The 26946-nt window shown below is 36.0% G+C and overlaps 1 protein-coding gene across 8 annotated transcripts in view; it reads right to left on the reverse strand.

Moving 5' to 3' along the window:
- Positions 1-26946, reverse strand: part of ZMYND8 (zinc finger MYND-type containing 8) — a 60464-nt gene that overhangs the window by 19218 nt on the left and 14300 nt on the right. For 7 of the 8 annotated variants that reach the window (XM_009933807.2, XM_075438414.1, XM_075438407.1 and 4 more), the window contains exons 3-12: positions 17343-17491; positions 12658-12876; positions 11678-11791; positions 9837-9929; positions 8609-8696; positions 7920-7975; positions 6754-6831; positions 5784-5899; positions 4225-4706; positions 1842-1982 (exon numbers count right to left, since the gene is read on the reverse strand). In XM_009933807.2, coding sequence (XP_009932109.1) covers positions 1842-1982; positions 4225-4706; positions 5784-5899; positions 6754-6831; positions 7920-7975; positions 8609-8696; positions 9837-9929; positions 11678-11791; positions 12658-12876; positions 17343-17491 — 1536 coding nt within the window. The remainder of the gene's footprint in view (positions 1-1841; positions 1983-4224; positions 4707-5783; positions 5900-6753; positions 6832-7919; positions 7976-8608; positions 8697-9836; positions 9930-11677; positions 11792-12657; positions 12877-17342; positions 17492-26946) is intronic. The other variant, XM_075438411.1, reaches the window with a different exon arrangement.

Consider the following 26946-nt stretch of genomic DNA (forward strand, 5'->3'; position numbering starts at 1 on the left):
AAAATAGAGAATGGGTGAAGATGAAGTCGAGGCAATGTAACACCTCCCCAGGGAACCCTACATCATAGGGTATATCTTAATATATGAAAGTCTCGCAGTCCAAATTCCTGTCTCGCCTACAAGGTGGTCTCAATGACATCTGGATTTCCAATCTGTCTCATTATTGTCAAAGCATTAGTCAAAAGAAAACAGAGCCAAAGGGCAGACAAGCCCATTGTGGGGGAATCTTCAGTTCTCATCTCCAAAGTCTTTACTTTTTCTCATTAGCAATCTGAAAATTTTCACTCTTGAGTTGGTCAAACTTGTTCTGTCTCTTCTGCCTCTGTCACACAAGGACAGGTCCTACACTACCTGGAACAGGTATTTTTTCCAAGCAATCTGTGTATAGCTTGGTCATTCACACCTCCATTTTTCAATTTAGCCAGTCTGCCAGTAACAACAGATGGCTCATTTCCATTATTTTGCTTTCCTTATTGCTGAATTGAAGGACAATCATGGAGTTCCCCTAGTACTCTGCTCAAGGTATCACAAAATCACAGAATGTTAGGGGTTGGAAGGGACCTCTGTGGGTCATCTAGTCCAACCCCCCTGCCAAAACAGGGTCTCCTACAGCAGGCTGCACAGGACCTTGAGTGTCTTTGTTTTCTGGACTTTCATTTTTGTTTTTTTCAGAGAGAAACCCTGTTCACATATGTATGACAATGAGACACAGTAAATCATATCTGAAAACCATATGATTCACAGATTAATCTATGTCTGGCACAGCTGACATTATTAAATGAAGAAGCATTGCCATTTTCATTCCCAGCACCGAAGAGTATACTCCCCTAAAGCTTTTCAGCTGATATTCTACTTGAAAGCATATTAGCTGTTCTTTTATAGTATTGCTCATGGACCATAACATCGGATTTTCCAATCCACACTATTTATTCAAAATAATCTATGCTCCAGCTGATGTCTCCCATCTGTGGTTCAAAACTAGTGCAGCACCACATATTTCTTAACATTTTTCCAAATGCATTGTCACCTCAGGTAAGACGACAAACAGCTACAGTGCAGCAGAATAAATTAATACTACAGTTATGTCCACACAGATAGACACACTGAAAAATATACTTGTGAGCTTGTACCTAGAATATCTGTAACTCACTGAAAACATGAATTCAGCATTTGAGCTCAAGCCCTCCTGAAGTACTTGGCTGACACTAAGGGGAAAAATCCTGTTTCTCCATGTAATATCATGTGGAGGTAAGAAGTAGCCAGAACTGAATCAGAATACTCAAAACAAACTCAGGAACAAAGCATGACTCAGGAAACTGATTTACATCCGTTTGACTTTCAGAACTATTTTACCAACTTAGTACTTATCTACTCCATCTTTCAAAATTCCAGATTCCCAAAATTTACTTCTAGGGATTTTCAAGACACCTGTTAATTCTTTTCATCAATCTATCTCCCTAGAGAGGGATGGTAAGTGAGGAGCTGATGTGAAGGCAGCAGGAGAGAAGCCCTAGTATATCCTAAATCCTAAAGACCACAAGAAAATCATTACATTACAATGTACATTAATTTGAACAGTCCAGCTAAAAAAAAAAAAAACCCAAAAAAATCATCCTTTAACTACTTCCTTTCATCAACAAGAAGAAACAATAACAGGAACTTCCACTTATAAAACAAGAACAGAACAGCATATCTGATGAAATCACAGTAACACGTGCCTCGTTTAAAGCCCTTCGTTCATTTAAAGCCACATACAAGCAAGTTTGTTCACATTACGTTGCACTGACCACTGTAATTTATTCGGTTCTACCACTATTAGATTTTCAAAGGTTAAGACTAACCAAGATTAAGATTCAGAATGCTTCCTGGAGTGGAAGTTCTTTCTTGCTTAGCAGAAATTGGCGTTGACGCTTGAGGAGAGAAAGGTTTGGGGCTGCCTGACAAGCTCCCTGCTTGACCCGTTCTCGTTGGTGCTGGAGAAGCTGAAAAAGTACAAGATTAATAAAGACAGGTTTAAAAATTATCACAATAAAGCCAAATTCACTGGGACAAAACAGCTTTTAAACCTACACAAGTAGGGAAAGGACTTTTGTTTAATAATTTCAACACTGTGTTATACTTCCATTGTAAGTTACTATTACCCCTTTAATTTAATAAAGAAAGGAACTGTAAGGAAAATAATTTTATTGCAGCTATATAGTTGGATCAAATGTGTGCTTACCCTCAAAATCACTCTGCAGTGACAGAAAGTTTCTAGCTTTCAAGATTTGGTTATTTCTGGTGTTAACAAATTCTTACACCCTAAATTGCTATCCATTTTAATTCATCTACATAAGTAAACACAGAAAACCCCACCTACACTATCAAAGAATTAAAAGTACAAATCATAGTAAGTTTAATCAGTTCAGCTGAAGATCAGTAACCAAATGTCTCCAATACTCTAATTTACCAAAGTATAAGAAAAATCCTACGCTCTGAGCCTTTAAAATCTCCATGAAATAACGTTTCTAAAACAAACTTTTGGAAACAGCCATGTAATCTAGAAAAGGAAGCATTGTAGGCCATCACCTAAAAAAAGAGGACTAATTTTTGTCAGCAAGAGACTAATTTCTGTCTGTTAAATCTCTGCTTAATGCTCTGAAAACGTCATACTGGAAAACTGTCACTGCTGGACACTTTTTCTTCCCCAGTACAGCCAGGATTGTCTATATATTTTCAGATTCCTAAAGAGCAGCAATATCTGCTGTTTCAGTAACTGTTTCCAAGTTATTTTCTACACATCACTCAAAATACACCACAGAGGCATCCAAAGAAAACTGGTCTTGTCTAACGATTGTGCAGTCATACTGCTTGAATTACATTTTACAGCAAACAAGTAATTTAATGCACATTTGAAATGAAACACAGATTCCTGTAAAAGGACAGTGAAGTTTATAGATAAAGTAAATATTACAGAAACTGCATTTGTAACAATATACAGGTAGAAATGCCAGGTGGGAAACTGAATATTCTAGTTTAACCCCTGTTAAATCCAATCCAGCATTTCTATGCACTAGGGTAATGGATAGTAAGGCCTGAGGAAAAGTTAGAAAAATTCTCCAGAATTGCTATGATAATCAAGAATCCAGGGTACAAGGATAACATCTGTCATCTTCTTTTATCTTTATCTGACAAAATAGCTTTAATGTGACTTTCCATCTCCACTAATATAAAGAAGTATTAATGTGCTATAACAAAAGCTCTATATTTTTAAGACACAAAACAGTACCTGTTAGCTACACCTTATGTGTAAGAGCTGTACACATACATACATGATAATTTATGTATAAAATTAATTATTCCTTTTGACATGCTACTCTACTGAAAAATCCAAGTATTTCCATATATTTAAATTCATACAGTTACTTTGTCATCACTTTCTTAAGATGGACAGAATCATATCACAAGACACTTTTGTACCCAAAGGTAGTTTCACAGCCTAGTCTTTACTGGCTACAAAGAATAAGATTGTAATAAATAAATAAACAAATAACAGCTTTTTATCTAAAAAATTGTAATGGAACATATTAATTTAGTTTTCTACACAAAGACATCCTTTCACCAAAACCTAAGTTTTAAAACTTTCATGTTAATTAATATACTGCATCATTTCTTTCACATAGTGATGAACTTTCTTTTATGCATGAAAAAGATCCAGATAAAGTAGTCTGCCTGAGTGCCACAAAATTAGCTAGCATTTGGTCTTTGACTACATTATAAGTCTGAGAAGTCCAAATTCTGTATTCCACACTCTTTTCTCTTTATCCACTCTGCCTATGGAGCTGTAGTGTTACCATATTTTAGCTACTCAGTTGGGAACATTGCAAATTAAGCTCACTGCCTTGAAAAAGAGCTATCAAATTTTAAATAGAACACCTCCTAATCACAACAATTCTAACTCTTTGTGTATTTACTTCTACTCGCCATTCATTCTGACAGTTACAACTATTTCCTGCTATTTAAACTGAAGGATTTTGGTCACTTTTCAAGATTATTTATTCCTTCTCAATGTGACAGAAAGGACTGTTAGTTCTTATCTGTGATACTGAAAGTTAAATACCTCTCGTTTACTAAAATTTCTTCATCAAATGAGTCATAATACAGTCTGTCTTTAAAAAGGACATGGAATAAAACTAGTGCATTAACCAAATGCAAAGTCCTGTAACCCCCCCCTTTTTTTTTTACCTGTGTTTTTCTCAATAAAGTCCATGGATTCTTCACTAGCACTAAAATGACTGGAAGTCGCTTTCTTCTCTGCGTCCTGTTCAACATCAGATCCAGTGTGAACTGATGAGTTTGTACTCATTGGTGACCGTGGCATATCTGTCAACGAAATCCTACGACCACTACTACTACTCAGCATAGACTTGCTCATTAGAATCTTGGGTGATGCCGTCATATCAAAGTTCAGTTTGATTTTCTCTTGTTTGTCTGTCTTTGCAGTTCCAGCAGTTGGGTTTGTAGGGTCTAGTAACATTTGGTATTGATTGTTGGGAGTATATGGTGTCCGGAAAGGTGCGTAATTAAATACTCCAAATTTTCTACGAATGTTATCAACATAAACCTCCATTTCTTGCATTGCACTATTGAAGATGCTTTTAGTCTTTTTCACAGAAAAAGGAATTTCTTTAGACATGAGGTAGCAATTATTTATTGGAACCCAGGCCCTGTTTATAAAACAGAAAAATAAAAGATAATATAACTACATTTCACACTATGGATTGACATTGGCAACTTTTGTGTGCATAGTTATTTATTTTAGCCTAATTATACAGATATGCACACCTCAGATCATTTCAAAGGACCATCTCTGCCTTCTTCTTTTAACAGTTCAGTGCTCACTTTTGGTAAGTAAATAAACTGCATGTCTCAGATTATCACTAGCTTATGTTACTCTACACTGTAAGACATAAAACATGAATAAACACTGGTCAAATATGACAAAATATTTCTAATTATAACAGTCTATATAACTGGTAAGACAACCAGTCTTTCCATCTGTCATAGTTAGCAGAAGAACATGAAAAGCAGGTCAGGAAAAGAAAAAAACTTTACAAGCACATTCTTAAAAACATAATATTCTATTTTACACCCCACGTCAGGGTTATAAACTCCTCAATGCTAGGAAAAGCTCAAAGAGTACTGGACAGATTTTATTTATCATGAAATGAGACAGACACTAAAACCATACCTTCCAAAATACCAAAACACTAGGAACTTTGACTTCATTATTTCATGGCCCTATACAGTTTTTTTTACAACTATATAGATTTATATTTTCAGTTCATGACAAATCAATTCATATTCATCATGACTTTCTTTCATGCAGAGAGTTCCCAAGTACAGAAAACTCCTTTCGGAGCAAAACTGGCATTGTCAACACAGATTATATTTTCTATATTTTTTTCTACATTTTTTAAACCTACAATTGTGTGTTTACTCCCACAGTGTTAAGACAATATAAACAACTTTATTGGCCTCTTCACCTTTAAGAACTACAGTTCTCTGCAGCACAAAACCAGACACAGGAATTAACTTGCACACTCACTGAGATTACATGTGTATTAACCTTACAAACATACGACATTCTACAGACATCACATAAGAAACTAAGACTGCATATGCTACAGTATTATATAGTTTATTAGGGTCAAGGTTCAAAGACAGGATCCAAAATCTGTAAGAGCACAAAATTACAAGAATTTTCAAGTACTGCCAAAGATGTCCTTCGGTTAGAATCCCACCTGTCGTGTTGGCCAAAGAAACGAGCATCAACTTGCCCATCTTTATCCCTCAGTGCTTTTGCAGGCCAGAATGGAAAACCTTTGAGTTTAGCCCAGACCAAAGGGTGGGGATTGCTCTAGATGAAGAGGCAAAATACACAGTAAGAAAATACAAGCAGTACTACCTTCAAATCTGATAAACAACATAATTTTTTTTAAATTGTACATATTGCTTAGATTCAATAAAGATCCAATATGCACAAGGCACTTGCCAAATACAAGATTCCATTTTACTATATATTCGATAATAAATAATAAGTCCTGAGAGGACAAAGTAGTAATTTTTTTAAAAAAATACATACAAACTTCAGTATCTCAATTAAACAGATTGTAATTTCACTTTTTTATTCATTTATTTTTGATTAATCCTCTCCAAATATGTGGCATAATGTCAGTTAGGCTAGGGCCAATCTTTTAAGTTCTCAAGTCCAAGACAGAACTTGATGGATTATACACTTCTAGTTAAGGGTCTTAAAGAGTCTTCCCAAGTCTGGTGCTGTATTGAAAAAAAAAAAAAAATCAAGTCTAAATTTGCAGGTCCAAACCTACAGAAAGAGACATTCACATTTCTGAAATCTTACCCTGAGTGCAAGTACCACATGAAGGCACAGATGGCCCAGGAGCAGATACCTTACATTTGAGGACAGAGAAGTTGCGAACTGGTTGCGAACTGGTTGCTGACACCCTTTACAGTTATTTCTGACTGAACCAATCCTTTTGTGAAAGTATGCAATTTTACAGCTAAACATCTTGAGATACTCTGAATCCACAAAGAGCATGATGCGCAAGTACAAGCTACTTGGTAAACTACAGCAGCTTTCCTTGACTCAGTAACCACCACAGGTTTAAAACAACGGAGGATACCAAGGAACAGTCAAATGAGGACTGCTAGTTTAATGTATTAGCTAGACAACCATAATCCTTAACTTACACAAGGCTCACAAAACCAATTTTCTCGTTTTTGGCAAGCAGCTAAATAACATTCCGGACATACTTCAATTTCATTCATCTGAAAAGAAAAAGCAAACAATTATCGAAGAGCTTAAACAGAGTCCAAAGTGCAATCAGTGTCATTACATTGGCCTGTCTAGTTTGCTAGCATCATTTTTCCCCAAATTTGTGGTCATACATAACACTGTTTTGACAGACACCCATCTGTTTCTACCCCTGTGACACATGCATTCCAGTTAATAAACCAGTCACATTTTTGCATCCCTCTTCAGACTGTATGCTACTGTCATTTACTCCAGTCAAAAAAAAATACATCCTTTGTTTGATGTATTTATTCCAATGATAAAGAATTATGTATCATAATCCATTCCAATGGCAAAAATATAACCTCAGTTGGGCATTTAATTTCATAACTTATGCAGAACTAGAAATAAAATATTTTACTCCTTATGCTCATATTATATAAACTAGTGAAGATATCAGGCTCAGATTATACATGTATTTTGTTCTATTAAGAATTAATAAGTTCTCAAAATTTATGTGAATCACGGATATTGCTGTGTCAATCTGGGGATGCAGAAAGCACTTCTATAAATACAAAGGGTCAGATCATCAGACAATTTGTATCAATGAAATACTGTTCAAATATATTACATTTAGAACAGCAAATTTTTGTAATACTTAACATTATGGATTGCCACTGAAATAAAATGAGTGCAAATGATCAGTTAAGAGTGCATGCAGTCATTTTTGCATTTATTTAGATGAATTTCATATTGTTACAGCAAAAGAACCACCAAAAACACATCTATGAATCAGAAGATGTGGGTCTCTTTTTCCAGCTCCAAATATTCATTTAGAAGATAGCTTTCTTTGCGCAGAATCCATATGTCCGCTTTCTTCTCTTCCCACTCCCCCATAAGTCTTAATTATAGTGAATATCCTAATGGAAGACACATTAGCAAGCAATGCCCTTGCCAAAAATCATTCTGCAGGCCATGGATATGCATATCTAAAAATAAGAAAGCCTACAAAAATTATAGTTATGCAATACACACATTAGAAGACATATAATATTTCACTCATGAATACGTGAAATGGAACACTAAAAATACAGAACAATTAAGTTAATTGGGGCACACATACCTCATGCTCACAGATTTTGATGATGACTTTTGCTGTTTGTGTCAATTTGTGATTTCCTGAGAAACAACAAAATGCTTTAAACCAAGAAAATTGCCATGCTGGAATTACAATAAAATCAACAGGTTTTGATTTTAAAAGTTAACTTAAAATAAAAGAGAACATCTAAAGAGACGATGTAAAACATGTATGTATAAACTACAAGCTTGTAAAAGCAGAAGGTAGGCACTTTTCTTCTCAATATAACACATAACAAACTTTCAATGTGCCTTTTTGAAGCCTATTGCAGCCTGCCCACCACTGATACACTCTTTCAGTGAGGGACACCGTGTATCATCTCCTACAAAGTGCTGCACAATGTAAAACCCTAAAGCAACTTGCGGGTTGGAACCAGACAAGGGGAGCTGGAAACAGATGATCTTTAAGGTCCCTTCCAATCCAAACCATTCTATGATTCTAAATTATTTTATCCTTTTTTTAAGGTGGAATGAGCAAGTGAAGACATGGGTTGTATTTGGTCCTACAGTTTTATGAATGCAAGTTGTTAAAAAAATAAAATCTGTTGTGTTTAGGCACTATGGTCATTAACAGGAAGATACTTTCCACATTTGCCAACTACAAGTCTACAAATTGCTCTACGACTTTATTTCAAAATTTCGTATCTGAGGATGTAAGTGCATGTTAATACTTACCCCCATTGTAAATAATGCAGTTGTGCAAAATCCATTTGGCATCAGCCAAAAATGCTTCAGTGCAACCATACATTTTCTTTTTAACATTCTGTAAAGGAAAAATTAAGAATTAATCAGGAAACAGAAATGAGTAAAGTGACACCTTTTTCCTGAACATTGTTTCCTATCAGTCCTACAATTAATAAAACTGACTACTTATTTACTGTAAGACTTATGATTCTAAATAGTTAAGAATCAACCAAATTCAGGGTGTCTTTTGACTGCCCTGAAAATGTATGAACTGTGTAAATTAACTCTAAATAATGAATTACTTAGACCAGAATCTTTAACATTACGAAAAAAAAGTGTTCCTTTCCTGAAATAGCGTTCCAGTTGATGTCTGTGCAAAAAAATGAGTCCTTGATTTCTTGTACTGAAATATTATTGCTCCACAGCATTTTTGCTTTTAAATTTTTAGAAGATCCAGAAAAAATTATTTGTCAGAGTAGATAAGACAGTGTGTTTGATATTTCAGTCTACTCACTGGCTAAAGTAATTCAATTAGATAAACTCAGTCACATGGATTTGTTACACCTTTGTACCATACAGATCTCCACCTCCACTGTAAGGACATGGAGAATGAAAATTTGCTATCTCTTCACCAGGTCCTAGTGAACAAAACTCTGCAATGCTTCACTCTTCATTAAGCAGTGGAGAATGGAGAACTTCTTCACTACTTGAAACTTTTAAATTAATGAACGGAGAATGAAAGTCCCATTATCCACCTCTTGACTTTCTTTTTTCTTCCACACCTCAGGTGCAGTGGAGATTACAGTATTTGTTGAATGATCAGTAAAATAGTCTGGAATGACCCCTGGATATACACTCAAATGGTCCCAGATCAATGGACCAGTGATCCATTCATAGCTTACAAACATGATGATCAAATGCCAACCCTGGCTAATGAAGTCTCCCCACAGGATCATTCCTAGAATTAGATGAATTTATATAGGAAGGAGTCATCAGTGTAAGCCTGACATTTTCATACTGTTTTTCCTGAGCATTTGTTACTGGTTCAGACAAAATAGTGGACTTGTTCAGTTGGCATAAAATTGTTTTTAAGCTGTAACTGACCAAAAAAAGTCATCAAACTAATTTCAAGCAACCTCTCTCCCCTTCCCATCAAACACTTCAGAAATCTTCACGTTAGCAAACTGAAGGAACATTCCTCCCTTAGCTTCATACAAACCTTCTCTAACGTACAAAGGTCCATTGGATGAAAGATATATTCTGCATAATCTGGGTGTTGATCTAGTGAAACTGGCTTTTGAAATGGCTCTGTCTGTTAAGGGGGGAAAAAAAAAATCACACTGAAAGAAAAATCAAACAACAGTTTCATCAATGACACAGTACTCCTTTTTCTGATACTACTTTCAACTGTGATGTCAGAGAAAATTCTTTAAAAGTAAATACAAAATTTTATGAAGTAATAAAGTACTGGCAGAACAAGAGGAACTGAAAAGTCTCATTTAACCAATTTTTTTGTATGCTGGAAGTAACGAGTAGCAAAACTTAGGGGTTCTGTAAAATGTACTGTTACTATTTACACTAGGGGTTTTTTTGTGAGGAGTATTAGACGAGGTTTAACAAATAGTTTTTAGCAGAATGAAGGCAGTTACTAAATTTCCAATTCACTAGACTCACAAGTACTTCTTTTTCAGAATCCCATTAGACTCATAACTTTCAAATAAACAGTGGCTTGGTAATGCAAATACATTCAAAATTTTATCAGTGGGACCCTACATTTTATCTGCTAATGTGGAGGGACCGCAATTCTTCAAACAACCAATTAAAGTACTCAGGCACCAAACCAACAGGTTATTAGTAAAATGCCTAAAGGGCAAAATATCTCAATAGCATTCACTGAACATTAGATATCTAACCACATTCACAAAACACTTTATTAATTCAATACAAACAAACACTGACACTTTGCTTCTGAAAAGCAGCACTTCAAGCTTCTAACGGCTCCACCTAACAGGATAGTATTTACCACTCCAGAGTAAAATGATTCCAAGAGCCAAAACCTTTCAGTTCTTAAGAGTAACCTTCCCATAAACCACCACTATTGTTCTGCTAAAATGCTTACCACAGAGAGATCAGAGCTGCAGAGAGCCCATGATTCTGCAGATCTAGTTTTCCTAACAGATTTTACTACAACACTGCAGGCACAAAGACACTCTCCCTGCTCCTCTAACTTACGTACAGGAACAACAAGGCAACGGGAGTTAAGACAACCCTTGGTAATCCATCACTTTGTATTTTGATTTACTGTTTTCTTCATACACGTGAAAACTAGGTAACGCTTGCATGGTGAAGAACAACTGACCAGAACTGTTAAAACTTAGAAGCAAGAATGAGTGACTGGAATAGATGAAATTTTGAGGCATGGTGATTTTGACAAGTTAGTCTAAGACAGACACATGGAGATAGGTACAAGTTGGAGGAAAACCAATTTTACCTCTGTGATAATAACTCATAGAACAGAAGCCTCACACTGCATGAAAGTTAATGGCACGGGTTTTCACCACACTGAGGAAAATATCTTCAGTGTTTTAGAAGTATACAATTAACTTATATGGTAAGCACAATTTTTACTAGCAAATAGGAGCTAGGTTTTCATCAGGTATGATCAGTAATATAACAGTGCCTGTGCCTAAGGTTCCAGCCCATATAACTATATTGGTAAAAGATCATGCTCTCGTCATTCCCCTTGCATATCAAACACAGCATTGTCTATTTTTGGTGAGTGAGAAACCAACACGTCCCACTGGAAAGCCACACTATATTTTTACTACACCTACTGAAACTATGTCCAGAAGTTACATCAAGAAACTACATTTTAAATACACTCTAAAACAGTATGTACAGTCTAAACTAATCTGTACTAGACAGGTGGCAGACAGCACAGAAGCTGTCACATACAATCTGATAAAACGAGATAGGTTCATAATCCGCAAAAGGAAGCAAAACTCAGGATTATGACAAACATATGATCCAAGGATTAAAAAACAAAAAAATCTTCCTTACCCCTGGCTGTTTCATTTTCTGTAGTGCAAACTTCAGTAAATATGATAGCTGTTCAATGGTGAGCATTGTCATAGCTTTACTCTGTGTTTCTATGCATTCTGCGACTGTGATTTTCTAGAAGTTAAGATTAAAAAAAATATTCTGTTAGCAAACATTTCTAGACAAATTATTCTCCGCTGAAACGTTCTAGCATTCAAATGGAAGATCATAACTACCTTATAAGAAACAAAACATTTCTGATGATGCAGTATGAGTACTTCGGATGTTTATGTTACTTGGTTTTTGTTCTGGATATGTTAATCAAAAAAAAAAAAAAAAAAAAAAAAAAAAAAAAAAAAAAAAAAAAAGGGGGAAAGACCAGAAAATCATCCATCATCTTCAAGATCACATAAAGTGATTGCAAGAATACATAAAATTCCCCAATACAATGCAGGTTCACAGCAACATGAACAAGTGAGAAGGTCACCTTGGGTCTCATAAGTGGTCAAAGAAAAATGTGGGGTAAAACAATTTGCTTTCATTAAAGACACTTTGATGCTTTGATTCTCTCCCCAGGAATCACTGGAGAGGAATGATTAAATTCTTCCTCAGCGCTGCAGAAAAAAATAGTAATAAAATACCCACTTGTTTATGTAGACCCTACAGTGTATTTTTTTTCTGCTGCAGAGCTGATCAGTCCACTAGAAGAAGCACAAGTTAAACTAGTCAGAACTGCAGAATGTTTTCAGAATTAGAGGTGCCTGATGAAGAGATCACTCTTTGAAATGCTGCCTTCTCTAGAGACAGAAACACAAAGGAAGCTGAAGATTTGCAGTAAGAAGGCAAACACAATCCAGGTATACACACAGAAAAACTGGTGAAGCAGCTATGGATGCCTTTACCAAGAGGCATATATAGGAATAAACCAGAAACATTTCAGAATGCAAAAAAGCTGTTCATGTCTCACAGACAAGAAAGAAATCCATTCATATCAAACTAACCTCACATTCTGGGCAAAACCAATCCCCCTCTGGTTCCGCTGTCAGTTTCAGACACTTAGCATGATAAACCCGAGGACAGAGTTCACAGCAGAGGACTTGGCCTTCCCGATGACAAACCCAGCAATAGAAATCATTCCGTCCATCCTGTGGTACAACATCAACAGGGTCTGTGGTGAGTGGCTGCTTCATATAGTAAAACGGACCATGTCTTAGTTCTGACTGAAATGTAGGCAAGAAAAACAGGTTTGGTTTCAAAACAAATTTGCATTGTTTCAAATAATAATATTCATAACATATAAGCAAACAGCAGTTTACAGAGTTTGATTAACATTTATGCAAGGACAGTATCTTATTCATTGCACAAAATCTTTCATAAAGAGGTTTACTTCTTATTCAGATGTCAAATGCCAGTCTACACCCAAGACTGAAAATAAATTTTTGTGGCAAGTGAGGGCATCGAGTGCAAGACATGCAATCCAACAAAAGTCAGTAAATGCTTTTATCTTCAAGAAGTATTGCTATAGAAGCTATTAGGTCTTCTAAACTCAGAATCCCATGGGGCTGTGCAAGATAAATACTGAGATGTTTAGTGGTGGCTAAACCCGGGACAACTGAAGAAGTTAGTCCTGAAAGAAGCAGCTGAACACCATGCAAATCTTTCCTCAGCTGCAGCAGTTCACAACTTTGTACAGTGAAGCAAGCCAGCACTGATTTTGATTAATAAGGCAAACTGTAGAGTAGGGTAACAAAGGAACACATTCATATCCTGAACAGTCACCTCTGCTACAGAAGCAAGGAACACTGGGAGAGATCTAATCCACCATTTAAATGCAAATCAGAATTTAAGTCTCACAATCTCCACTGGTTTGCCTGCACTAGAAAACAGTGTTAAGTTTGTAAACTGCATGAACCAGTCTTCCACTTGAGCCCCAGACAGCTCAAAGATGACATAACTGATGCCAAAACACAAGAAACGAAGAGCTTGGGATGGCTAAAGTGGATCCCCAGTTAGATAAGCTTTGAAGAGCTGATAACATTTATTGGAAAACTACAATCTATTTATTAATTACAAGGGAACTTAAGTTTTCTGTTTGGTATTAATTATAGGGGTGGTCTGCTGAGGAGGGCATGGAGGGAAACAATCATGAGCTGTAGGCAGTTTATTTACTGTGAGATTTTGTTTGAAGTAAACCCATTTGGCTCATGACATTACTTGTAACTATCCAAATGCCTGTAGTTTGCAGAACCATTCTGTTTGGTTCTCAGGTAATTTTGCATGTATCCTACACCATTTACACATGTGCAAGTTCTTAGACCCTTGCGCTGTCACATGCCCGTGTGACTCACAGAACAGTGCAACCATATGCATGTTCCATACCTTTGCAGCATCCTGTACAAAATTAGTCACACAGGGCATAAATTAATGTCACCAGAAACCACCAGCATGCCAGCTTGGACCGTGGCATTTCCAGATTTCTAAAGTTACAAAGGACAAGGTCTAATTATTTGTGTGAATACAGGACCTTCAAGGTCAATTTAGCTGTTATATCTCAAAAGATACACCAGAATAGATACCATCTGCAGTTATCTTACACTGTATAATATTTTAGGCAAAGAAAGGATGTTACCCACAAACATTCCCAAAGCATTCTGCTCCCTAAAATATCACTCGAATTTCGATTTGGTGGTTTTCATTTTCTATTCTACAGATGATACAACTACTAAAAAGATACTTTGTTCCCACCATGGAAATGGGCAAAGTGTTATTTTCTGTACTTTCTCTGTACATATTTTTAATCCTATAACATGACAAGACTTTCAAAAGGATGGTTCTGTGAGATCCTGTGGAATAAGAAGGACAGCATAAGGCTTTAACTATACATTTCAAATGTATTACTACTACAGCCTTTCAAACATATAAAAGCGTATGGAAACCCAGCGTGAAGATGGGAAAGTTGCAATTTACAGCGCAGAGAAACGTTTTGTTTGCAGCTATATGCACCACAGCTGTGACACCAAAATCTCAATAGAGTATAAGTGGAGATGAAGCTATGAGGCATTTCCTCAACTGCAGATAAAGGAAATTACCAGAGGAATTCAATACATATTCTGACTTTGAAGTGGGTATAAGCAGTATATCCACACTAACTTCCTAAGAACCAAAGATACTGCTTTAAGACAAATATAAAACCTGTGAAACCATGCCACAGAAATGAAGTCATAACATCCAAACTGAACAGAAGTCCATTTTTGCTAGAGCATGAGAGCAATTACTTTTCTGTAACATCTATCACCGTTTTTTGTCTAAGCCAAGTTTAAAAAAAAAAAGTTCCGAGACTCAAAAAACATCCAAACAACAAAACAAAGGACCTTTTCACTTGTTCTAATCAGAGTAAAAGTTTTAAGAGTTTAAATTTTAACAGTTATGAAAGACAAGCTTTGTTTTCTCAACTGATTCACAACTAGACAATTCCAGCGCAAATAGGCGGTAGCTTGTTTTAAAGTCTTTACCAAAGTTATTAAGACCTGTAGAACAACACAGAAAAGTGAAGAAAAAACAATAGTATTGTAGGGCTGTTCTGGGGAGAAAAAGATCACTATTTATATTCAGTTTAAATTAATATTGAAGCTAGTAGTAAAACAAACTGACAACTTCAACGACATTATACCTGACCTATTGTCAGAAGTTCTTGATTTTTAACCTGACAGCTACATTCTACAATTCCATAATTCTTTGCTTGTATTTCAACACTTTAAATACCTGTTGACACCATTCTGAAGATCTGCTACTGCATACACAACATGTGATATGAAGCTTTATGCAACTATAACTTTTGTAAGGGTATCTTGAAATACTCAAATATTTCAAAACACTTCATAATGTAGAATATTAAGGTAGAAGTTTCCAGTGATGTTGTCATATCTCAAAATGGACTTATCAGCCAATCAAAACCACAGCTATCAGCTACATTGTACTTAAAACTTAACCTGAGAGCAAAACAAGTAACTGTATGCTCAGCTAAAATACAGTAAAAGAATCTTTAACAACCCATGCTACCATATAGAGCAGAGTTTTGCATCTACTTCAGGAAAAATAATCTTCAGGCATGTCCATTTCAAATTTGACACGCAAGACAATACTGAATTAAAAACAACTTGAAAAAGCTAAACAAAACTAAACAGATCATATTTTCTTGCTAACTTGTAACAAACACAGCAAAATGAGCAAGTCTGATTGCTTTTCCTCATTAGATATGTAAGTTTATTCTATCCTGCAATATTTCAGGTCTGAAATGCCTGTAAAACAGAAAAGGATTTACCAAGGGGAATGTATCAAGTTCAACAACTGCAACTGTGTTTTCACATGTATTTTTAAATGCATGAATAGAGAGTGGAAATTAATACCCTAAGATTCAATTCCACTGTTTGTAAAATTATATCTACACTGCACAGCCAGAAGCTCAGACTTCACTAAGGCAACATCTCCCCAGTAAATGTCCAGGACATACAGGAATTTATATAGCCTACAGTGAAGCTCAGTAAAAGCCAAACTGGACACAATAAAATTGTGCAAGTATGCCTAAACATGCTATTACTAGACCTCCCATTTATCCTTCAATAAAATATGCTTGACACTGTAAGACTGTTCTCTAGCAAGGCCTGATTTATTCACAGTCTTCACTCCAGGACAACTGCAGTGATTAGGAATTTCTTTTTTTTTCTTAACCAGTGCAATTGTACTGGGACAATACTTAATGTGGCTGCTGTTACACCAGGAAAAAGTGATACAAATGCTCAGAACTTAATCCTATGTTTATATGATCCTGGCAAAATCGACACACAAAAGCACTACGAAAAATACACAGGCATGTCATTATCAAATTAGATGAGAAAGAATTCCAGTAAGGCTGAAGGCTGCTTTTTTGTAATCTCCTTCAAGACAATGCAGGTCTTTAGAACATTTGCTATTCAGTACACTTTATATAATTCTTTCACTTGTATTAGACAATGAATCAGAAATTGTCAAAGTCTTCTGGAGTCAAGTTCTTCTAAGAATTACAACAAATACTGTAAATTCAGTATTCATAAGACACTGAAAATAAGATTTCAAGCATGATGACTGAAAAGTACTGTCAGTGTGACCCTTTGATTTAACCAGTTTGGTAGGAGTGTACACTGCTCAGCAATTTAAAGGATGGGGAGGGAATCTGCAGAGTACCAAGGAAGGAGCTGGGCTTTTGTTAACAATTGGCAGTAGGACTGAAAGCAGATGAGGGACTTACACTGACTTTCTGAGATCTTTCTTAATCTAGGATATCACGCCACTGAACATTTCCTTTTAATGGTTTTAATTAATAAAAACTGTAACAGTTGGCTTTCTTGTTATTATATTGCTTCATAATCCTTTTGTTCAAAATTGCACTTATTAGTTATACATCTTACTAGGTTTAAGAAATCAAAACCCAGGACACAGGTAGTCTTTCTCATACAGATGTAAAACAAAAATAAAAGAACACCCAAATCCACCTTAAAAGGCCAACTCGTACACTCACTGCATTCAAAAACGAATATCCACTCTTAAAGTACAAAAATGGAGCTTCCTAAAGAGGAGAGCTCCTAATCATCTGCTTCTACATCCTTCACTGTTTTGTATTCTAGGATAACAAGACCATGACTTCTCTTACCTGCTCTTTATTATTACTGTTCAATAGACCAGGTTTCTTTTTCTTTTTTATAGGACTTGTTGATGCATCTTGTGGTGAATGGCCATTAGAGGAATGTGGAGGGCTGGGAAATTTCCTTTTTTGTGCTGTGCGTTCGGCAGAGCCAGGATCTATGACAGATACAAACAATATGGTTGAAGAGTGCATATCAACGCAAAACATTCAAACAAGGTTACAGTTTGTCATTCACACTCCTTCACTGAACAGAATAAAAATTCTCAACTGTCTTTCACCCAGTCACTGACAAAACTGGAAGCACAGACTTGCCAGGTGATGCCACTGTTTAGTGAAATCTCGATATAGTAATTTAGATTAACATCAAGTATTTTTTTCTTTTCCCACAGCATTCTGGTCATTCATCACATCTCAAATTTTAGTATCTTTTAAAGTATAACAACAACTATTTCTGTAGTTTAGCAGAGTGCTATGCTAATTTATGTCATACACTTCAAAAGCAGATAAACAACAGTAACAGTTCCTGACAGCTTTGCTCAAGTAATTTAGGAACATCAGCAACAGAAGTTAAAACACAGTAAGAGGAAAGTCAGTCCTCATCATTTATTTCTCATATTTAAACGTATTCAAATATGTCAACAGAAAAAATGAAATTTTCCTATAGTCTGAAAATAAATGTGCTACCTCAAATACTTAGTCATCTGTAGTACCTGCTAAATTGGATTGTAAAAAGATAAAATTAAGACTCCCAGTCAACTAGTAACTTTTGACAGCAAGATAGAGCAATAAACAGAAAGTGACATAACTTTTCAATGCCTCTCACAGTCAGAGCTCTCACATTCAACCACGCAAATTAAAAGAGTAGTTTATTAAGTCACAGCTTCCATCTATGCCTGAAGTTACTATCCCAAGTAACAAAACTGGCAGAAGGGAGCATGTGCCTGGGTCTCAGTTGCTCATGGATTGTCATCTTAGTGTAAACTCATCACACAAGCAACGTACGTAGCCCCGATAGCTCTGAACTGCATTTTATGACCTATGTGCAAAAATATTTTAAAAATTAGAAGGAAAATGAGATATAGCTCTATCAAATGAATGTCTATTATGATGACCTTCATGTCTGTTTCACTCCTCCAACCATGCTAAATTATTTGAATTCTTCAAAGATTTCTAATTCACCTTTTTTTTTTTACTTCGTCACTGTTTCATGTTCATTAGAATATTCAGAAGGAATTATTTACAGCCTTAAAAGAGTTAATATATTGTAAAAAAAAAATCACTGACAAGCTTATCAGAGATATCCTAGGTAAAAATAAGAACATTTGCAACTTAATTTTCTCAGAACAGAATTTAAATGATTCCTAATGAATATGGAATGCTCAGTTCAATTACAAAGAACTTACTGACTTTTTTTCAAAAGAAACAAGCATGCAATCAGTTGTAATAGACAATCATAGAACAGTGAAATGATCTTTATAAAATGGAAGTGAAAGTTCAATAGAGTTGGTTTAATATGTTTAATTTTTCCTTAAGCTTTTAATGTATGCATCAAAACGAAATGATACATAAAACCATAGGGATCAGAAGTCTTCAATATTGCAGAGAAACAACTGAACACACACCAAAGTCATTTCCATATTTTCAATCCCCTACTCATATGTACCAGTGCAAATGTTTTGTAGCTGCACACTAAACACTTGAGAAATAAAACCTGTCTAAAAAAATAACTTTTTCCTGAGTAATTTTCTTCTATGACCCTATTCACTGCACAGCCACACAAGTGCTTGTAATGCACTCAGCAAAGCTGTTATACCGGATGGGAACATGTAGCAAGAAGAAGAAATGCTGCTTTTGGTACTAATGCCACCTTGAAGTTTGGGGTTTTTTCCCCGAAATAACAGTTTTTGGCAGCCATTTGACAGAAACCAGAGGCAATCAAACTCCTGGTTGCCATGATCCTGCATCCATTCCCTCCTGGATCTGTATTCTTGCCTTCCAAGCCTCATTGGGTGATGGGCTGAGCTGTCTCAGGCTGTGAAGTCACCAAAACCTCACTAAAACACTTCACCTGAAGTCTCCAATGAACACCAGAGGCACCAGAACAACAACCAATAATTGGATTAACTTATCAGAGGATGTCTGTTGTAAATAGATTTAAATTAACTTTAAAAATGTCCACCAAAAATACTGAAAGTTCCCCAAATAGAAAAATACTGAAAACCACAGCACTAGATAATTTCACAGAGACAGTGGACAAACACCCTTCTCCCCCAAATGCCGCCCAATCTGACTTTTAACTATTTATTGAATGAGACAATTTTGTTGAGCTACAACATTCCCCTCGGGGAATGATTTTAACACATTTAAGGAGTTTCGCACACAATATGACCACTGACACTTTATCATTAGACAGTCTTACAAGTGAGCTAGTAAAACACAGTTTAACTTAAAAACGTATTCAGAATAATGACCTGTCAAATTGAAAAGCTACACTGAATCGCATTCAAAAGCAGTGTAATTTGTCACATGGCACTAATCTTAGAGGGTCTATGGCACAATAAAGAACTGGATTATATTTCTACATGATCTCTGTATTTTGTGCAAATGTGGAGGGAAAACAGTCAATGAGAATAAATAAAAATTGACTGCAATAATGATTTGCACAAATGGAGGTAAGATTAGCAACCTATGCACTTTTCTCTAAACAGAAAAAGTATTTAGAACAATAGTTGAGCATGAACTGACTATGAACAAATGACTTTTTTTCTGTTGTGAAAAAGGGCAAACGATACTGATATAAAAATAGGAGTGATACACGCGATGTAATCTTGATGTTAACCTTGGAATGCTTGCATATAATTGAAAATAACATATTATTTAGTGCAAACAGTGAAACAACGTCCAGAAGCCATACAACTATTAACATAGCAAAACTTTTTGAAAAAATACGCTCAAATAACCCCATGATGCTACTAAAACTTCATCTTGATGCAAGCTCAAGAAGTGATCCAAAAAGATATTTCTATATGAAATTGCATTTCAAGAACATATGCTATTTACATGTATGGAAGAAAATATAAAGAAAGATGGAAAAGGCATAGTGGAAGAACGTCTCCTGTGCAAGAAAAGTTCTACTGGACTACGTTAATTTGTGAAAATACCAATCTTACCTGCTATAATTAGCATCACACATCTTTCAGATGGGTCCAGACACATGAAAGATGTAATTGTTACCTAATCAACTGTGAACATTCCATTTATTTCAGTTCCTGGAGCTTTTAAATTTTTTCCCCAAACATATAACTGCACAGAAAAAAGCAGTGGGTTTGACTTCTTTCTACATAACTCTACAAAAAAATTGGTGTTATATGGTGACTTCTGATCGACAAAAAACTTGGTAACATGTCAAGCTAATGATTAAGAATCAAGAAAACTATAAATAAATATGAAAAACATATGAGAAGATAGATGGAAGAAGATATAACTGGGAGAGAAGAGAACGTAGGCGCATTTGCCCATCCTGAGTTTTATTAATCTAGGATAGCTGCACCAGGCTAACAACAGATGCAATTTCAACAATCCTAGGAAAATGTCTGCCACTAGACTTAGGTAGGCACAGCTATTTCAGCAGTGCTGCCTAGCAGAAACGTAGTTTTGGCTTTCAGAGAAATCTTTCTGTTCACATAAGTTATAAAATTTTGTTAAAATTTAGTTAAGCTTATTTAAACAAACAAAAAAATTTCATGTTTTGAGTTTTCATGGACACTAAGAAATGTGATGTTTTTTCCTTTCCATCCCTCCTCTTTTGTACTTGTAGGCAGCATTTAAGACCAGTCATATTCTGACATGCCTAGGCTGAATTAAACCAATACAATGTGTCTGAGACCATTATTGTTACTTGACCTGTTCCAGTTCAAGCGCATTCGCCTCCCACTCCACTAAATGGAGTGGGCCTAAAGCCAAAATTTAGATTGGTCTGACAGTACAAAGAATTGCCAGGTAAGGTACGTCACTTAAACGTGTGAAAAATATAATGCCTGCCTCCTCTCCTCCTTACACAATTATGACAATAAAAATCCTAATACAGGTACAACTACACTGACAGAAGACTACGGATTTTTTTCACTTCAGCTCATTATGCACAGAAGGTGGCAGAAGAACTCTTTTGGCTGGCATATGCTTCATATACCCCAACAGAGCTGAGCCAGTACAGCTATCCTGGAAGAAATACTGCAGCATCAGTGTCAGCTAAACCAAAACCCACAACTTAACCAAAGCGATCAAACCTAAAACCAACACAACCTCTGAATTCTATTTTTTTTTTTCATTAAAGCAGAATGGAGCTTATTCAGCATGGGAACTGTTTGCATTCAGAGTGGTCAACAAAAAAGCCGTATCTTTTCTCGTTTTTCCATCACCACATGGCACAGAACAGCATGTAGAATATAAGTCTTTGTTTCTTTATTATAATTTGCAGTTCTCAACAGAGACTTTTCATGCATTCCTAAAGGCAGTCATAAGTAAACTACTCTTACTGTGAAGTGCTGACCATGCCTTAGTCCTCCTTTTCCAAACGCAGGGAGATCTGCAGAATTGTCTCTCTCTACAGCAAACAACATCCTCAAAGTACTTGCAAGGATCTCTGAGCCTTTGAGTTTCTCCCCAGCAAATAAAGCTCTCACTATAACTCACTGAAGAGATGCAGGCTTTTATTTCCATACTGTACATATGCAGGCACACGCTGAAACCAGCAGCGTAACAGGACAGTAGTTTTCTGCCCTTTAGCTTCCATTTCTTACTCTCAGGCACAAAACTGCCATCAATGGAGCACATCAGTTTCCTTTCAGCTTTTCAGCCTCAGATTGTGGTCGTTACAAAGAAGTTGCCTGTGACACTGTGCGTTGTACCTCGGCTCTAAGTACGAAAAAAGAAAATCAGGTGTAAAGTTCCTCATCATGTGCATGCCCCCGTAATGTGATGCTTCTCACTTTTAAATGCGTTTTTTTCCTAAACTAACTGGTTCAGGGTCAGGAAAAGGGTTAAAACTGTTATTAGCTACACCAGAACTGAATTACGATTCAGTCACAGCCAAATCCAAACTACACTGCAAGAGAAAAGGTACTGATTCAACACCAATTTAACCAAATGATCACAGAGACATACATGCTTGGTTAAGAGATTTAAAAAAACTACTTAACTAGTGTAATTTTCTTCTGTGGTTCAAGCCTGAGCATACTAGGGATTTTCAGAAGTGGTGACATATACAACATACAAAAACTGACCTGAAACACACCTTATTTCTAACTGGCAAGTAACTGAAAAGCACAGAGATTTTCTTGAGGCAACGTAAGATGTAACTGGAACAATTAAGGAATAGACAGGAATACAGCAATGCACAGGCATTTTCTTTCAGATTTAGTTGTGCTAGTGGAATAGGCCAATATCTTCAACTATCACTACACGTTGTGACCTTACCAATCTGTGAGAGACCTAATAATATGAACAATCTTTTAATTAAGTTCAAGTAAAATAAGAACGGTAGCACCTACTTCAACTGAGTTACAGTTTTCAATTCTAATTATGATAAAAAAATGCTGGAGTTGCATTTTGTGTGAATTTCTTTCAACAGCCATGCCCTGTTTGGCACACACTGCCTCTTCTTCCTCCTTGGCTCTTCCAGCTGTGTTAACAGAGTTTGAGTAGCCGTGCTGTGAACCAGATCAAGAAATATATTCCTGTTAAAATAACCTGTCAAGAGGAAAGTTAATTTTTAACCTGGATCACTCCCCCAGTGTAGTTTAACTTCATATTTATTACTTGAACAAAGTGAAACAAATCCAAAAGGAACGAACAAAAAAGACCAAATTTAAACTACGCAATAACTTGGTGACTAGGACATTTACTTAAGAGGTGGATTCATGCTTCTGCTCCAAAAAGGAACAGCATGAATTTTGGTGATCTCTTCTATGTCAGAGAAATATTTTTAAAAAGGTGTTTAATGAGCAAGAATGGTCTCACTTTGAAGAATACCTCATCATGCCAGTTGGCACATATGCCTGCAATCCCCCTGCTTCTTCTACAAAACTCCTACCATACATTGAGCAAGTCAACTTGAACCAAACTTTTCACATAGGCATCAATTTGTGCCCCCACCTTTTCTAACTGAAAAGGCTGAGATCACTTGCAGTTACCCAGCAGTCGGAAGATGAATAAGAAATGAAATGTTCTGCGTACTAAATGAAGGGCATTACAGTAAAATAGTAAATGGACATTTTATTGAAAACCAAGTGTACTAGCCAATTAATTTGCCAAGCAACCTTAATCTACTTATTTGATTTTTAGTGTGTGATTTTGCTTTCTTAGCATTACCTCAATTCCATGTGTCTAGCACAAGTGAAAAAATAGACACCCGAAATAACTTTTTAAATTCTCATTAAAAGCTAACTGTTTCTACATCACTAGGTTATTATTAATTGCTCTGTAACATTGCCAAGGTTGAAATAAGCACCTACGAGTGCTCTTGCAAACCATCCATTGGAGAACAACAAGCTACCCTGAGCTTCACCTAAAGCTGAAAATCTTCATTTCGGTATACCATCATGAGACTAAAGGATTAGTAACTACTGCTCCCAGGAGACAGACTAAAGCATACTTAAACCCTAAAGCAACTTAATTTCAGACTTTCTGACTACTTTAGAAGTCCAATTTTATGTGATGGTAATGCAGTTTTTAAATAGGTAAACTATGATAGTGACTTAATACAATTTAGCTTAGAAAAAAGCTATAAAAACAAGCAAAAAAATTATATTATTATTGTACATCAGGGATCATATCTTGCTGCAGCATATGGAGCATAGACCACAACCATATTTTGTGTTCTATACGTTGCCAAGTACTCTGCTGTAAGTATTCAACAGCAATGACCCCTGACAACTAATTGAGAAGTCTTGTTTTTCTCAGTAGAAGCAGATGCCAACTCAGAAAATACATAAAAATAAAATGCTGTTTTCCTTCCTTTTCCCATGACACCCCAATGTGATTCCTCCTGAAAACAAGTAACATCAACATGCCTTACTGTAAGAACATAGCACAAACTGCTCAGTACCAAGACTTACAAACAGTGATATCTTACACCTCCTTATGCTCTCCTTTCCATATACCTTTTTTAAAAAAAATTTTAAAACTTACTTAAGCTAAATGCAGTCAAAGTAAATCCAGACTAGAATCAAAACAAAATGGCACTAACATATGTATTTCTAAGTACCTATTACACTTGCATTAGTTTCTTTACCCATAAGGCCTTAATGAGAGCCAAAATCCACAGCAAATTACAGTTCTAAGTTAAGACTTCACAGTACCCTTCCACAGATATACTTTCTTTCCTTTGTCTTTCTCTAGCGCTGTTATTTTTTCACCCAGGAAGCAAGATGGTTTAGATAACTGATATGGCCAAAACCAACAAAACCCTCAAAAAATAATTTCAGCTGAATTGGCATACCAACAGGTCACAGAGCTGAAGTGCCAGTATAAAGCAAAAGAATGGAAATGTGGCTGACATGAAGGAGCACATGAGCATGGCAGGTCTGACTTAGATAAACATATATTGCTTTACATATATATATAGATATATATATATATATGTATTTTTTCAGTGAAAGCATTATTATAGTCTTCCAGGATCTGTATTAGATATCAGTAAATTGAGACTTCAGTACACCAGTAAAAGTATTCTGTGATATAAGTAGGTTCTTGATATCTCAATGCAGGTGGGTCAAATACGCAAAATTCTGAATAACATTTCCAATTAGAAACCTAGTCAATTGTTCTATGTAAGTTAGACACTCAGCAGAAGTGTTACAGAGCCAGGCCAAGGCTACTTCTGTTAACACCAATTCCCAATCCCATGCTATTCTGTCCTGCCAGCATTTGGCGAACCAGATGAAGGATTTAAATTAAATGAAATGTAACAAAACAAAAATGTCATTAAAGCAGTTTCATGGATAATTCATTTGATGGCTGTAAGAAACAGCTAGGCTAGCCTAAAACAGGAGGCAGCATGAGAGAAGGTACAATACAAAGGTGACTGAAGACTGCTTAAGCTGTCATTACCCCACAGAAATGTAACTATGCCTTTAGAAGGAACAAAAACAAAACCAGAAAACTAACTTCCACCTAGACTGTCACTTCTCTCTTCTTTTCTCCTCCTCAAAAGCTCTGAATGCACGTACTTTAAACAGTGTTGAGGGAAATCAATGAAGAATTCTGAGAGAAAAAGGAACAACACTATCTCCATTGTCACCATCATTACAGTCTGATTTGACAGAACAGGCTTCAATTAATAATTTATATGGATTCCAGAACTCTGAAGTCTGCCAGTTACATTTATTATCCTGAATGGTTGCTAATAGATTTATGGTTTTTTTCCATCTATAATCTATCCATAATATAAATATCTTATCTATAAGACTCCAGCAAGCTTAATTATCTTCCAAACACTTAACAAAATCATGGATAAATCTGTTAGAACTCACACTCAGCTCTGAGGCATCTTAATCTTATGCCAGGATTTTGAAACACGATGCAGTTTCAATCAACCACTAAAGTCCTGTTTACATTCCAGATACTTCAGCTGATGCAATTAACCCAGTCCAGTTGTTTAATGTAATAAATAATAGAGGTTAGCCACGCTTGTGTAAATCCTGAGGAACTCCTACTATGTCACAATTTTGCATAAGTACAAAAAAGACATTGTTACTTGTTTCTTCATTGTAGAATTTTGGTGGATAAAGAAAAAGAAACACCTCCCAACAACCTGCAATATAAGAGATGTAAACTGCTTATAAGCTAGAGCCTGGCTGTAGGGGGACTTGCTGCCCCAAGGCACTCCTGAAGACCCCCTGTTGATTAGTAAGTAACAAGGGCTGTGCATTAGAGATAAAAGCCTCGGGCTGTACTACTGTTCACTGGAGGATTCTCAAATTATGTTTCACACTGGAGTGAGAATCTCATTTCTATGTGATTAAATACTTGGTATCACTGCACAGAAAGTCGATACACAATGTACTACTATGAAACTGTTACAAAATACATAATGTATTCTGGAAATTCCATTTTACTAGTAATTTTGCATTTATATTCAAAATATCCAAATCTTTTACCACTGAGAGAAGTCCCTAAGACCAAAGAGCCTTCAACACAAACCTGCAGCAATATAAAAGCTGTCAAAGTCAGAATTCTCACCATTAAGCAGCAGTGTATCAGTATATGATTTTACGACAAGACCATCTAATGACTAGTTGTCACTGACTGTGGCAAGTCTGCTCCTAGCAATGACATCTGTCCAGCTCCCGAGTAATCTGGGAGATAAGCAGGTAGAAAACTACTTCTACACCCAAGCGCTTAACTAACTCAGCACTGGCTAACAGCATAGCTAGCCAGCATAGATGCAAAGGAAGTATAAGGGATATACGACTGGTAACGGGAAGAAGAGAGTTAAAGAGCTCCTTTTGACTAGTTGCTAGACCAGCAACAGTTACAGTACTAGCTGAAACATATGAAATCTACATGCAAGTCCATCTGCCACCAGAGCTAACTACTGTTGGTAGTAAGA

Source organism: Opisthocomus hoazin, chromosome 18, assembly GCF_030867145.1.
Source record: "Opisthocomus hoazin isolate bOpiHoa1 chromosome 18, bOpiHoa1.hap1, whole genome shotgun sequence".
Taxonomy (NCBI): Eukaryota; Metazoa; Chordata; class Aves; order Opisthocomiformes; family Opisthocomidae; genus Opisthocomus; species Opisthocomus hoazin.